The 14519-nt window shown below is 36.9% G+C and overlaps 1 protein-coding gene across 4 annotated transcripts in view; it reads left to right on the top strand.

The window, feature by feature from the left end:
• Nucleotides 1–14050, top strand: part of ATG4C (autophagy related 4C cysteine peptidase) — a 28883-nt gene extending 14833 nt beyond the window's left edge. For all 4 annotated transcript variants that reach the window (XM_063298049.1, XM_063298052.1, XM_063298050.1 and 1 more), the window contains 4 exons: nucleotides 613–691; nucleotides 1385–1461; nucleotides 7098–7217; nucleotides 10533–14050. In XM_063298049.1, coding sequence (XP_063154119.1) covers nucleotides 613–691; nucleotides 1385–1461; nucleotides 7098–7217; nucleotides 10533–10703 — 447 coding nt within the window. In that variant the 3' untranslated portion in view covers nucleotides 10704–14050. The remainder of the gene's footprint in view (nucleotides 1–612; nucleotides 692–1384; nucleotides 1462–7097; nucleotides 7218–10532) is intronic.
• Nucleotides 14051–14519: the final 469 nt, after the last annotated feature.

Raw genomic sequence — 14519 nt, forward strand, 5'->3', positions numbered from 1 at the left:
TCTAAAGAAGCTTTTGGCGCATTAGGAACCTGAAGTCTGGAATAAAAAGAAGAATGATAAGGCAGACAGAAGTTGCAACAATGCCATACACCTTTTGATTAGTATTCAGTAGGGTAACAGTCAAGGAAATGAAGATGGTGAAGAGGAGAATGGGAGGACAGGGTGGAGAGAGATTTAACAAACGCTAGAATGTTCTCATCTGTAGCCTGTAACTACAAAGATAAAATAGACTGTAACTCCCCCTTTTTTGATTAATAGTCGGGACAGGGGCCAGAACTCCACTGATCCTCCGGCTAACAAATCTCTATTGTATGGTCTTACTCTAGGAAGTTTTCTATACCGATTTCCTCTTGCATTTAAAAAGCTGCAGTCCAGAGCTTATGAATGTAGGATTTATTGTTCCCTTTTGTAAAACATTCTATTTATACATAAGCATTTGCATATTGAGTGCTTTATTATTCTTTATTAGCTGAAAAAAAGTTAATGTTAGTGCATTTAGGGATTTGCAAGCAACTTGCATTGTTCTAAAACTGAGTGCCACGGGTCTAAATTTGCTGCATTGCAATCTCCTGCCGTGAAGTCTAAACCTGAATTCGTTCACTCTTATGACAGGGAATTTTGAGTCTTGACTACTGCATTGGCATTATTGGAGGCAAACCTAAGCAGTCATATTACTTCACTGGATTTCAAGGTTAGTGTTTTAATATAATATATCCTTTTTTTTAAAAATGTGGTATGCCTCTTCCCCTTCTCTGCTCCAAGAGCTTTGAAGTTATTATAAGACCCACAGGAAGAAAAATGATTAAAACAGCAAAAAAGAGTTATTTATTAATTTATCAGGCCCACCAAAGTCCAGTCATCTGTCATTTGCCCCATATTATAATTAGATTCTGTAAAATGTATATTTAATTTTCCTTGTTGCACAAACAAGGCATAATTTATCTGTTTCATCAAACTCTCCAAGCCTTTTCCTGCTTACTACCTGGCAGATCTTAGTTATATATTTATCCTTTAGTAGTTTAAATGGTGCAAGTTGATGACCAAATGACAAGCAAATATGTTCTTCCTGTCACAATGAGGAAGTACAATGCATTTTTCATATGCAAACTTGAGGTATATAATTGTCTGTTTGTAAAAGTAATTTTATCTCCAAAAATTAAATGACAGTCTTATCACTTTATCAAAATTCTGCTTCTACAAGCATATTTGATTATGCAAAAGTTAATCTGTCCTGCAAAAACCTCAGTCAATGAATACACTCTGGCAGACAGTAACTTGCTGAGGGATTCTTCCCCCCCCTCCTGTTCTGCATAGAAATTGGATTGTAAGCAGTGTAATAATATGGTGTTTTTTGAATTACTTGTCTTTTGTTTTGTCCTTGTAGATGACAGCTTGATTTACATGGATCCTCATTATTGCCAGTCTTTTGTAGATGTCAGCATAAAGGATTTCCCCCTTGAGGTAGGATAGATAAAGAATAGCACTGTTTGCTTCATGGATGAACCAAACACTAATTATTAAATCATTTCTTCCTCCCCCTCTTCCTTTTAGATCTAGAGTAACAAAAAAGGCCAAAGACCCTGTGTCAAATCCTTTATATATAATATCAAAGATATAGCCATTGTTTTTTGGAAAGCTGCCTGGATCACATTTTTAACTTGAGAGAATCCAACATTTTAAAAGTGGGACTCTGCCGTGTTAGCAGCACAGTCTCTGTCCTGTGACTTCCCTCCCCCAGGCTAGTTTGGACTGTGCTGCAGTTAGGAGAGTTTCAAATGTTGGATATCCAATTTCACTGCTGTAGGAAGGAGTATCTTCCCAGGTGTTTGGATTAAACATTTATCAAGAGATTTGTATCAAACTCAATTTTTTCAGGTGCTGTCATTAATAGGAAAGCTATTTCTTTCTCTTACATGCAATGATTCTCAGTAGGAGCCTGAAAGGTACTGGGCAAGAAAAAGCAAAAAGCTTTTTCTACCTACTGAAGCAGTGCTACCTACTGAAGTCTCCAATCGAACCTATAGACAAGCATTAATTAATAAATTACTAGGATTTATATACTACTTCCATTCACTGCGCCCAGACTAGGAGTTGTTTAGGTTATTTGTTGTAAATTAAATGTGCCGGCCTCTGTTATGTGGATGCCTTTGACCTATGGGAGCAGGCCATGAACAGATGGGACACAGTGAAAGTCTTGTGTATATTGTATTCTTCAAAAATGTGTTGTTTATTCGTTTAGTCGCTTCTGACTCTTCGTGACTTCATGGACCACCCCACGCCAGAGCTTCCTGTCGGTCGTCAACACCCCCAGCTCCCCCAGGGATGAGTCCGTCACCTCTAGAATCTCATCCATCCATCTTGCCCTTGGTCGACCCCTCTTCCTTTTGCCTTCCACTCTCCCTAGCATCAGCACCTTCTCCAGGGTGTCCTGTCTTCTTATTATGTGGCCAAAGTATTTCAGTTTTGCCTTTAATATCATTCCCTCAAGTGAGCAGTCTGGCTTTATTTCCTGGAGGATGGACTGGTTTGATCTTCTTGCAGTCCAAGGCACTCTCAGAATTTTCCTCCAACACCACAGTTCCAAAGCATCGATCTTCCTTCTCTCAGCCTTCCTTATGGTCCAGCTCTCGCAGCCATATGTTACTACGGGGAACACCATTGCTTTAACTATGCGGGCCTTTGTTGTCAGTGTGATGTCTCTGCTCTTAACTATTTTATCGAGATTGGTCATTGCTCTCCTTCCAAGGATTAAGCGTCTTCTGATTTCCTGACTGCAGTCAGCATCTGCAGTAATCTTCGCACCTAGAAATACAAAGTCTTTCACTGCTTCTACATTTTCTCCCTCTATTTGCCAGTTCTCAATCAAGCTGGTTGCCATAATCTTGGTTTTTTTGAGTTTTAGCTGCAAGCCAGCTTTTGCACGTTCTTCTTTCACCTTCATCATAAGGCTCCTCAGTTCCTCTTCGCTTTCAGCCATCAAAGTGGTCTCATCTGCATATCTGAGATTGTTAATGTTTCTTCCAGCGATTCTAACCCCAGCCTTGGAATTATCAAGCCCAGCATGTTGCATGATGTGTTCTACGTACAAGTTGAATAGGTAGGGTGAGAGTATACAACCCTGCCATACTCCTTTCTCAATCTTAAACCAGTCCATTGTTCCGTGGTCTGTGCTTACTGTTGCTACTTGGTCGTTATACAGATTCTTCAGGAGGCAGACAAGATGACTTGGTATCCCCATACCACTAAGAACTTGCCACAATTTGTTATGGTCCACACAGTCAAAGGCTTTAGAATAGTCAATAAAACAGAAATAGATGTTTTTCTGAAACTCCCTGGCTTTTTCCATTATCCATCGGATATTGGCAATTTGGTCCCTAGTTCCTCTGCCTTTTCTAAACCCAGCTTGTACATCTGACAATTCTCGCTCCATGAATTGCTGAAGTCTACCTTGCAGGATCTTGAGCATTACCTTACTGGCATGTGACATGAGTGCCACTGTTCGATAGCTTGAACATTCTTTAGTGTTTCCCTTTTTTGGTATGGGTTTATAAGTTGATTTTTTCCAGTCTGATGGTCATTCTTGTGTCTTCCAAATTTGCTGGCATATAGCATGCATTACCTTGACAGCATCATCTTGCAAGATTTTGAACAGTTCAGCTGGGATGCCGTCATCTCCTGCTGCCTTGTTATTAGCAATGCTTCTTAAGGCCCATTCAACCTCACTCTTCAGGATGTCTGGCTCTAGCTCACTGACCACACCGTCAAAGCTATCCCTGATATTGTTATCCTTCCTATACAGGTCTTCTGTATATTCTTGCCACCTTTTCTTGATCTCTTCTTCTTCTGTTAGGTCCTTGCCATCTTTGTTTTTGATCATACCCATTTTTGCCTGGAATTTACCTCCAATGTTTCTAATTTTCTGGAAGAGGTCTCTTGTCCTTCCTATTCTATTGTCTTCTTCCACTTCCACGCATTGCTTGTTTAAAAAAAATTCCTTATCTCTTCTGGCTAACCTCTGGAATTTTGCATTTAATTGGGCATATCTCCCCCTATCACTGTTGCCTTTTGCTTTCCTTCTTTCTTGGGCTACTTCTAGTGTCTCAGCAGACAGCCATTTTGCCTTCTTGGTTTTCTCTTTCTTTGGGATGTATTTTGTTGCCACCTCTTGAACAATGTTGCGAACTTCTGTCCATAGTTCTTCCGGGACCCTATCTACTAAGTCCAGTCCCTTAAATCTATTCTTCACCTCCACTGCATATTCCTTAGGAATATTAGTGAGCTCATATCTAGCTGATCTGTGGGTCTTCCCTAATCTCTTGAGTCTGATCCTAAATTGTGCAATAAGAAGTTCGTGATCGGAACTACAGTCAGCTCCAGGTCTTGTTTTACCGACTGTATAGATGTCCGCCACCTTTGGGTGCAAAGGATGTAGTCAATCTGATTTCGGTGTTGTCCATCTGGGGAAGTCGATGTATAAAGCCGTCTCTTAGGTTGTTGGAAGAGAGTGTTTGTTATGCAGAGTGAGTTGTCTTGGCAAAATTCTATCAGCCTATGTCCTGCTTCGTTTTGTTCTCCCAGGCCATGCTTACCTGTAATTCCAGGGGTCATTTGACTACCCACCTTAGCACTCCAGTCTCCTGTGATGAAAATAACATCTCTTTAGGTGTGTTGTCCAGTAGGTGCTGCAGATCCTCATAGAACTGCTCTACTTCAGCTTCTTCAGCATCTGTGGTTGGGGCGTATATTTGGATCACTGTGATGTTAGATGGCTTGCCCTGAATTCGAATTGAGATCCTTCTATCGTTTTTTGGGTTGTATCCAAGCACTGCTTTAGCCACTTTACTATTAATTATGAAGGCTACTCCATTTCTTCTGTGGTCCTCTTGTCCACAGTAGTAGATCTGGTGGTCCTCTGATGTGAAGTGGCCCATTCCAGTCCATTTCAGTTCACTGACACCCAAAATGTCTATCTTTAATCTTGACATCTCCCCAATACCCACATCCAATTTGCCCTGGCTCATAGATCTTACATTCCAGGTTCCAATGGTGTGTTGATCCTTAGAACATCGGATTCACCATTCACCACCAGCACCGTCGGCCTCTAGCTGTCCTTTCGGCTTTGAGCTAGCTGCGTCATCACGTCTGGGGCTAGTTGAACTCATCCTCTGTTCCTCCCCAGTAGCATTTTGACCATCTTCCGACCTGGGGGGTCTCATCTTCCGATGGTATACCGGCATATCTGTGGTTGTACTGATCCATTTAGTTTTCACGGCAAGAATACTGGGGTGGGTTGCCATTACCTTCCCCAGGGATCGCGTTTAGTCTGACCTCTCTGTCATGACCTTCCCGTCTTGGGTGGCCCTTCACGGTTTAGCTCATGGCATCATTGAGGTACTCAAGCTCCAGCACCATGACACGGTAACGATCCTTTGCTGAAGGTGTGTGTGTATAGGGGATGTATTTGTACAAGGAAGATTGTACAGGAAGAAAATGGCTTCAGATTTTACTTCACAATTTTTGCATAGGGAGCTCTTTTACTCCAGTCTGCTTTCAGTAAGGCTATTCTTTCAGACTCAGGGCTGAACTTCATTTAGATCTTACAATGGTTCTGATGTCTCTCCTTGATACTATGCTTTAGAACTGTCCCTGCTTATGTTGGTAACTGCTCTAATTCCCTTTCTACTGAATCCAAAGTTTTAGAGCAATCCTGCTTCCCTGTTTGAAACTTAGAAATGGACACCCATCTCATTTGATCAACTTAAGTCTGTCCTTCAGTTACTTGTAGCTTGCATGCTTAAATACTTCCTGTAGAAACCTTCATTGAATTAAATTGTGCAATTACCTTTTTACTTGAATGTAATAATCAGATATAATATCAAATTAGTCTGCTTATTGTTTAGTTTTTCAGCTATTTTTGTAATATTCTCGGCTTTTTCTATGTCACAGTTATGAAATGGCTCTCTGAACTTTAACGAGACATAAAAAGAAAATGCTAATTTAGTTTGGATTTCAATGCAAAAAAGTGTTTTTCTGAAACAGGATAACGTATTTTATTACATGGTGAAGCAAATTCTAAAGTGGCTAAAATACTTGAATATCTTCCTTTCTAGAAGCAAATTAATTATCTTTCTGTATTTCAGAGTTGTAGTATTATGTATAACCATACGTTGTACAGAATGGAAACTATAGCTTATTAATATCCTTTTTCAAGCACTTACACAATAGTTTAAATGGTTGATCCAAAATGCATATAAATTAATAGCAATTATTAATATTAATACATATGAATAAAATAACAGTAATATTGCACATTGAGAAACTAATTATAACTTCTGAATATGCATTATTGCTATTATTGTAACTAATAGCAGTATTGCTAAGGTAACTAATAGCTTCTCAAAAAAAAAAAAATCTCAAAAGTCCCGTTAGGAAGTTAGCCACTCCATTAGGGAATCTGTTTTGGCTGCTGGAGTGCTGTCCTGCCCTCACTGGTCAGGCCGTTAGTTCAATACTCTAATTCAATATTGCCTTTACTGATTGGCTGATCTCTCTGGGAGGAAGCCTTCTAGACTACCACCCCCATCCCGTCACCAGCTGTTTGCATGTGTGTTTTATTCTGAAGGCAGAAAGATCTTCCAGATTCCATTCTCTCCTTTTATAGGGAGGAGAATGTGGGAGGGATTAAATATCTTGTACTAGAAACATTATCATTCATAGCAAGCATTAAAGTAGCATGAAGTTTACAGATTCAAATAGGGTATGAAAAACAGAAGAAAGATGGGAAAAAAAGATGCAAGACACACTCTCTGTGGGTACTTCCGTCAACATATCTGCTATGCCACCTTTATTTCCTCAATGTCATGCCACGCTGTAGGGGGCTGAAATATTCAGTTCCAAACTTTTATTTGAGAAGCATATGGAGTGTTATGGAATCATTTGCTTTTTGCTTTTTGTCTGTTGTTTGAATGCCTAACCTTCATCTGTTGCATATAAATACTTGCAGGAGCAGTTTGCTAACTGCCCAAGGACATTTGTATCATAGGTCTTCTCTGACGTTTTTTAACCATTTTAAAAAATATATTATATGTCAATTGCAGTCCTTCCACTGCCCTTCTCCAAAGAAGATGTCGTTTAAAAAAATGGATCCGAGTTGCACGATAGGATTATATTGTCCCAATGTGCAAGGTTTTGAAAAGGCTTCTGAAGAAATAACTAAGGTAAACTTTTAGATGAAGAAACCAATCTGGTCCTTATTTGTCTTGGTCGTGTTTTACAATATCATTTTTAGATATACTAGTAGAGCTTAAACTACTGTCATAGTGTGGCCAAAAAACCATAATAATAATAATAATAACAACCCCTTCTTAATGGCTTGCTGTGATCCTATTATATTGATGCAATTAAAACCTACAAAAGAATTAGAAATGTCTCAAACGATTCAGTAAAAAGTAGAGTAATAGTAGCAAAAATGAATATAATTGCAGAGCATTTTCTCTCTCTCTCACTGAAATTTAACTGCATTTTAAAGTGTACTGTGAACTGTCAAGGACCCTGTCTAGGTATAATTATATTATAACAGAGAATATGAATTTAGAAGATATGCACGTAAAGGTTTTATCCAGGTTAAATTATTTCTGCTACCATGGGTCAGTTTTCTCCAACATGATACCCTTTAGATGTGTTAGGAATTTAGGACAAAGAACCACACTGAGTCAGGAATTGAACTCTGGTATTTATTGTTCTAACCTATAGACAGAATCCTGCCAAACTGAAACCAAACTACTAAAAGTCTAACGGATAAACTCCAGAGCACTAAGTTGGTTCTTTACTGACCTTCTTGGCTGGGAGCCCAAGGGATTCCACACTGCGTGTCTGCTTTTCCTTCTGGAAAGGGCCCCCTCCTTCTTCACCAGCAATCCCCATAACAAGATGTCCCTGAGCTGCAACTCTCTGAATTCTGAGTGTTGTTCTAGCAAATCTAGCAGATTGGGTAAAACTCTCTTAATTCAATCTTCTACCCTCACTGTCAAGTGCAGAATTATCCCACCAGGTGGCAGCATTTAAACAAAAATATATCAGCAGAAAAATCCCTTTTCCAGTCATTAACCTGAAGAAGAATATTGTGGCAATCAATTCCTAGGGGAGGATTTTAAATGGAAATATTAAATCAAGTAAATTGTGGATTATTTCTTGTTAGCAGAAGTGTGTTAGTTGCATTTACACTTTAAATATTATTATGATGTTTTAACACCATGTTAAATAAAGGTAAGTATATCCTAGGTCCATGTAAACATTTGTTTTAGTGCATTTTTGAAAATTAAAATAGTTATACTTAGCACTTGGAAAGACAGCTGCTACTATATTCTTACAATAAAATATTTCATTTTCACATTGTCCATGCTTGCTCCCATCTACTAATCTCTTCATTTTCCTCGTCATATATGATTTATTTTGCTGAATTGCAACAGAGACATTTATGTGTCACTTTATTGGGATGACTTAATGGACTTTTATTTTGGACTTTTATTTTCTTGTTTCAACTTACATGGTATCATTTCTATAAAGTTTAGAACTATTACATTTACTTATTTATTATTTTAGTATCTCAATCTGATTCATATTTGTTTTTTAAATCATTGGATAATTCAAATCAGTCTTTTGTTAAACTTTTCCTGTTCTCTTTTGGGGGGGGAAATGGTAAAATGTATGCTTTACCTGTATTATTTTTAATTTTATTTAAAGAATTTCTTCAGGTGTAGGAAGGCAGAGAAAGAGGGCCTACTAGGGCTGGAATGTTCATGGATGGGATGACATTTGGATCAAGGACTTAAGCTTATGGTTTGCACTTGCAGTCATAAGCTCCCTGTAGCTTTCAGATATGAGAATTCTCTCTCTGGAAGGGAGCAACATTCAAAATTATTTTTCCTTGGGAAACATCTTCATGCTATTTCTAGTTTTCTGGTTTGAGCGTAACATTCCAAAATCATCTCTGAGGGAGAGAAATAACTATATTAGAAGCCAACTGTTGATCAATAATAGAAAGTTCTACTTTTGTGGGAGTTCTTTAATAAAAGGAAAATTATTCAGGCAGAGGATCAGATCTTTATTTATTTCAATCATAGCCACAGCTAAGACCATGTTCTCCTTATCCAGGGGGACACATTAGTTGCTTCACTTTTGAAAGCAAACTTCTAGCCTATGTATTTTTAATTAAGAGAGAATCAGAAATATATGTATAATGTTTGGAGAATGTTCAAAAAGAGGGCATAAAGTTGGGTTTCTGTTGGGTAAATGGGTTTCAGATTGTCATGGGCCTATACAGCTGTCATGACCCATTTCTTAAGGATCATCAGTATAGGGAGAATGAAATATTAGTACAATTATTTCCATAAAAATAGCTACTGTATATGATACCATTCTAAGTTGCCATAATTTTTTTTAAACTTAATATTTATAGGATGGACTAATTAATTGCAGAAAGTAGAAGCCTTGTGTTCTGACTCAGATGCATGTAATGCTGGTATTACTAGACTAAGCTAAATTTACATTGTCTTGCTAAGTGATCTATAATGTGGCAGCTATTGTGATCAAAGAGTGAAGAAGTAGTGAGATCCTTTTACTTGGTGGTGGCTGTCAAGTTACAAGACACCTGTCAGTTAACAGGAGGAGTTAGCCAGCCAGCTAATTTCACAGGCTACCAAGCAGGCATCAGAATGCCATGAACTTTTGTTACTGATGGGAGCTGAATTGATCCAGTAGCCAAACAATAAAAAGACTGTATGTAATTATCTTGTCCCTTGAGATTCTTTGCCATGAACTGCCACCCTAAAATTTTCCCTTTCTGATTCTCCTTTTTATTCTCAGCTTTGCACCGATCATTTCTTAATCCTACTTATTCTTCTGTTTTATGGTATTATTTGAAGGATGTGATTCAAGAAGAGTAGAATAACGTTTAAAACTACAGAGCATAGTAAAAATCATAGAATATAATTTTACTGCAAACATAATTTTCCAGGAGCTTGTTGGTTCCCTCCAAACCACCTCATCCCACTTGAATAGTCATTTATATATTTTTTAATACACTAGATTAATGTTGTTAATATGTTTTTTTTTTCAGATATGGATTTGACCAGTCCCTCATACACTTTTTTGGTAGACTAATATAGTTTTATAACATGGTATTGAAATCATGAGTGCAATTTAAATGATTAAAATTCTAGCAGACCCCAAAAGTGATGCAAAATAATAAATGTGGGTCAAAACATTGTTAATTCAATTTCCCCTTGGCCAGGAAGTCACTAAGTGCTAGCTGTTATGGGAGATATTTGTTGACTTTGTTGCTGTTATTTACAGTGTGCACTTTGCTGAGAAGGAGTATGAGATGAAACTTTTATTAAAAAAATTAAAAAGAAAGGTGTATGGAATGATTTTGTATTTTGCTTCAAACTGATATGCACATATTCTTGGCATTAAGAGCAGTATAATTTTGGTCTTCTAATCCATGTTCTTTTTTCCAATACATTTCACTATAGATTCTGAAATCCTCATCTAAGGAGAAGTATCCTTTGTTTACCTTTGTAAATGGACATTCTAGAGACTATGATTTTGTGGTGAGTCCAGTCCAGGAAGAGAAGGCAATGTTCTCTGAAGATGAACAGAAAAAGTTGGAATGTTTTAGTAATGGAGACTTTGTCTTGCTATGAGGACATTTTTATTTATTCATTTAAAGTTTTTATGCCCAGTCTTCACAGAATCTACAAGTGGCTCCACTAAAAGCTAAAATCAACATATAATTAAAACATAATTAAAAGTAATTAATAAAAATGTGGCAATAAAGCAGTATACTACCAAGGACTATCACCAGTGATCAGTTTTCCAAAACTTGTTTTCTGAATCGCAGCAAAGGGGACCCTAGAAAGGAGTTTAAGACTAGGCACCACTGTCCAGTAATCTTTGCTTTGCGTAACCATGCACAGCACGTCAGCTGGGAAGTGACACAGAGTGGACATTCCAGTGGTGACTCAAGTCAAGCCTGCAAGATAATGATCATCAATTCTTCCAGCAGTGAATTCCAGGTGCTGGAGATATTAAGCCCAGTTAGACCTGAAGTCTGTGCTTATCAGTCCAGGTAAAAAAAAAAAGTAAAAAGCAGGCAATTTGAGCAGCAGAAGAAGGAATTTCTCATATGATCAACATAAAGCAACATCACATGGAGCAACAGTTTTTTAATTTAAACTTTGTTTATCAGTGTAGCAATTCATGAACAAATTCACTTTAATGATTAAAATACAAGGTTTACAAAACAAAACATCTAATGGCATATAACTACTAAGAACAGACTTGCAATCAGTATGTCAAAAAGCCTAGGAAATAGTAATTCTTTTCCTAGTGTTTGAAAGAACATGCTAAAGTGAACCCAGAACCTGTAGTGTCAGAGGCGAATTAATAACTCGTGGAAGATGATAAAGGACAATCAGTGTTGAAGGCCTATAGATGTTTAGGCACATCTGCATAATTTATTCATCATGGTAGTCAGATTTAGCCCATTCTAAGCACAGTTCATAAATTGTATAGCATCTTCCATACATTTGGTTTTTGCACCAGACTTCTTTGACCATAGCCATCACACAACAGAAAAAGGGATAAGCCTTATACGTATACCAACAAGTATGTCTCCTGGCCCTTGTGCATCAGTCAGGAAGTCAAGAAGGTCCTCAAGGCCTTCTGACACCTGTTAGCCAAGTGGCTTAAGGATACATGTCAATGAGTTTGTAGTTCTGAACTGCCATACCATCTCTAATCCTATAGCTCCACTTAGAATAAGTGTACACTGATATACCCATTACATAGTGTTGCTCTGCAGATCTACATTGACTTGTATGGATTTCCTTAAAGCAGTACACTCACAGCAGATGATGGGGACCCTCTGTCCTAAGAGTGCACTTTGGTAAAAAATCTGCTAGTACCATTTAGCTAACAACACATAGCATTTAGATGTATCATAAAGTGACCACTACGGTAATGTATAATCCACCTGCTCCAACAGATTCAGGGAAATGACAGCATTTGAACAGAAAAGATGTTGCCTTGAAATATCCATGGGCAAATTCCATTGAACATTTATGCTCTCTCAGAATCAAGGGTTAGTTTTAAACATACTTTAAAATGTATAAAGCAATTTATTTTGATAATAGACAAATATAATGGCATGTGATAAAAGGATACTATGCTTATTAAAATATGGTTTAATGTTGATGTGTTAGGCTTGTTCTTTCATATACTTCCAGGCTTTTCCACAATTTCTATTTTGAATTCAGTTCCATTTTTGACAGTGAGTAGATTCACTCCAATGTGACTAACTTTCTGTTGATGTACACTGGGTATTTTTTTCATTTTTGATAATGCCTGATAAGAAAGAACCTATGATTGAAGCACTTTTGGCACCATGGTGTGATTCAGCAGACCCTCACTTAACTAACTTAAGCCAGACAAAGGAACTGGCTAGTTTGGTGAGCTTATAAGAGAGCATACATTTGTTGGAAACCAGTACTTAGAATGTTGTCTTGTTATAATCTAGGCCTGATCTGGATCAAGAACCAGGGAATCAAAATATTAGTGTTATTTTGTGTCAATCCCTATACTGTTTAATGATGTAATCATGGAATGCCAATTCCAGGGTGTGTATTGTGCTCAGATGCATTTTTACTTTTTACCAGTGATGCTTATGGAATTATGTAAGCTGAGCAGTGAGTTAAGGTTGCTATTTAGCAATATGATCTTATAATGACTACTCATTACAGTTGTAATTGAATTTTAACAGGAAAATTTAATACAATATTGGCTTCCCCCTCCCATTTTGCTACTATTAAACTATAGCCTATAATATTAGATACAAACAATGGTTAGATAGGAGCTCTGTTTAATCTCTTTTACTTTCAAGTGCAATTTGGATATCTATACTCTTAATATCGAAGTTCTTAAATATAAACCTATGGCTGTAGAGTGAGACACCAGCAGCAGACACATAGGTATATCACAGTATGGTTTTGTAAAAATTTATAGGTCTATGTGTCTCTGGAAGAACTGATTACTTAAACACGTAAACAAGAGGTTTCATTTAATTTAAAATGTGGGCAGCATGGTTTAAAATGCAGGGTTTTTTTTCCTTGAAGGGATGATTTCATTCTATTTTCTAAAGAAATAAGCAGTGTAAAATGTTCTTCTTTATTTCTTGTAACCAACATTTACATTCTGATAGAGCTAACTGAATAACTGTCTATATAGCTACGTTTTATATGAATGGCAAAAAACAGTTTATAGGTTTAGCACAAGAACATTTCTTGAAATTAGGCCTAATGCAATGAATGGAAATCTTACAAGAAGGGTGAGATGTAAGAGCAGGATTAAGTGTACCTGGAAGTCATGCAAGGCAATCCTGTGCTTTTTTGCACAGAAAAAGTTCCATTGTGTTTAGTGTGATTTACACCATGGAAAGTATAGTCCGGGTTGCAAACTTAAATGTGTTTGGCTGTTCCTGCTTTTAAGATGAAGATGGCCTATGCATTGCTTTATGGAACAGATCAATTCATTTTTACCTATGCATTTTTCATATGGATGTCTAAATAAGAATAGCTAATTGGTACATATAATTTAACAAAACAAAATAATCAAGAAACTAAATGGATTAACAAAAAAAAGTTGTTATATGTACATTACATCAAGGGCAAAAGTGTAGACTTTTTGATTGAAAAGAAACAGGAATCTTTAATTAAACATGGATTCCTCAGCTACATTTATATTGTTTATAGATCTGTGTATGTTTCACCTGTGAGGATTTATTTATAAGGAAAGACTTGGGCATATAGAAGTGCAACTAAAACCTTAAATTATCATGTGATGCTATTTGTGATATCTCTGTATTTAGTCACAGATTTTTTACAGAATAATACAAATACCATTTGTTCATTTCTAAACTGTTAATGTCACTTTAACTATCCATTTACCTTGGTGTGTATCTTCAACTTCTTTTTAAATAAAAAAATGAATTTTCCTTTTGCCAGTTACCAGTTTTCTTTGCTAAAATAAAAGTAATTTATGTTAGCAGTTATGCAGAAATAAAACTCTTTAGCACAAATCAATAACACTTTTAGCTTTGTTCTTGGGATGGAGATCTTACTAAGAATTCAAAACTATCCAGTGCAGCTCAGGACCCAACAGGATATCTTTTCAGCAGATCCTTTTTCTGTCAACAAATAGCCCATATTTTCAGATGCTATAATCATAAGAAAAATGCATCACTTAACAGCAAGCTTCTGGACAAAAATCATTTCAAAAATCTTTACTGAATCTGTATACTACTATATACTAAAAGCAACTCCTAGTGTCTTACATTATACAATGGAAAACATTGAAATGTAAAAACAACATAAAATAAGCAAATACAAAAGTTCAGTGGTCACAACTTAATTCCACAAATGTCCTCCAGGACAACTGTCTTCAGAAGCTTCTGGAAGGCCAAT

The sequence above is a fragment of the Candoia aspera genome, chromosome 3 (assembly GCF_035149785.1).
Source record: "Candoia aspera isolate rCanAsp1 chromosome 3, rCanAsp1.hap2, whole genome shotgun sequence".
Classification (NCBI taxonomy): domain Eukaryota; kingdom Metazoa; phylum Chordata; class Lepidosauria; order Squamata; family Boidae; genus Candoia; species Candoia aspera.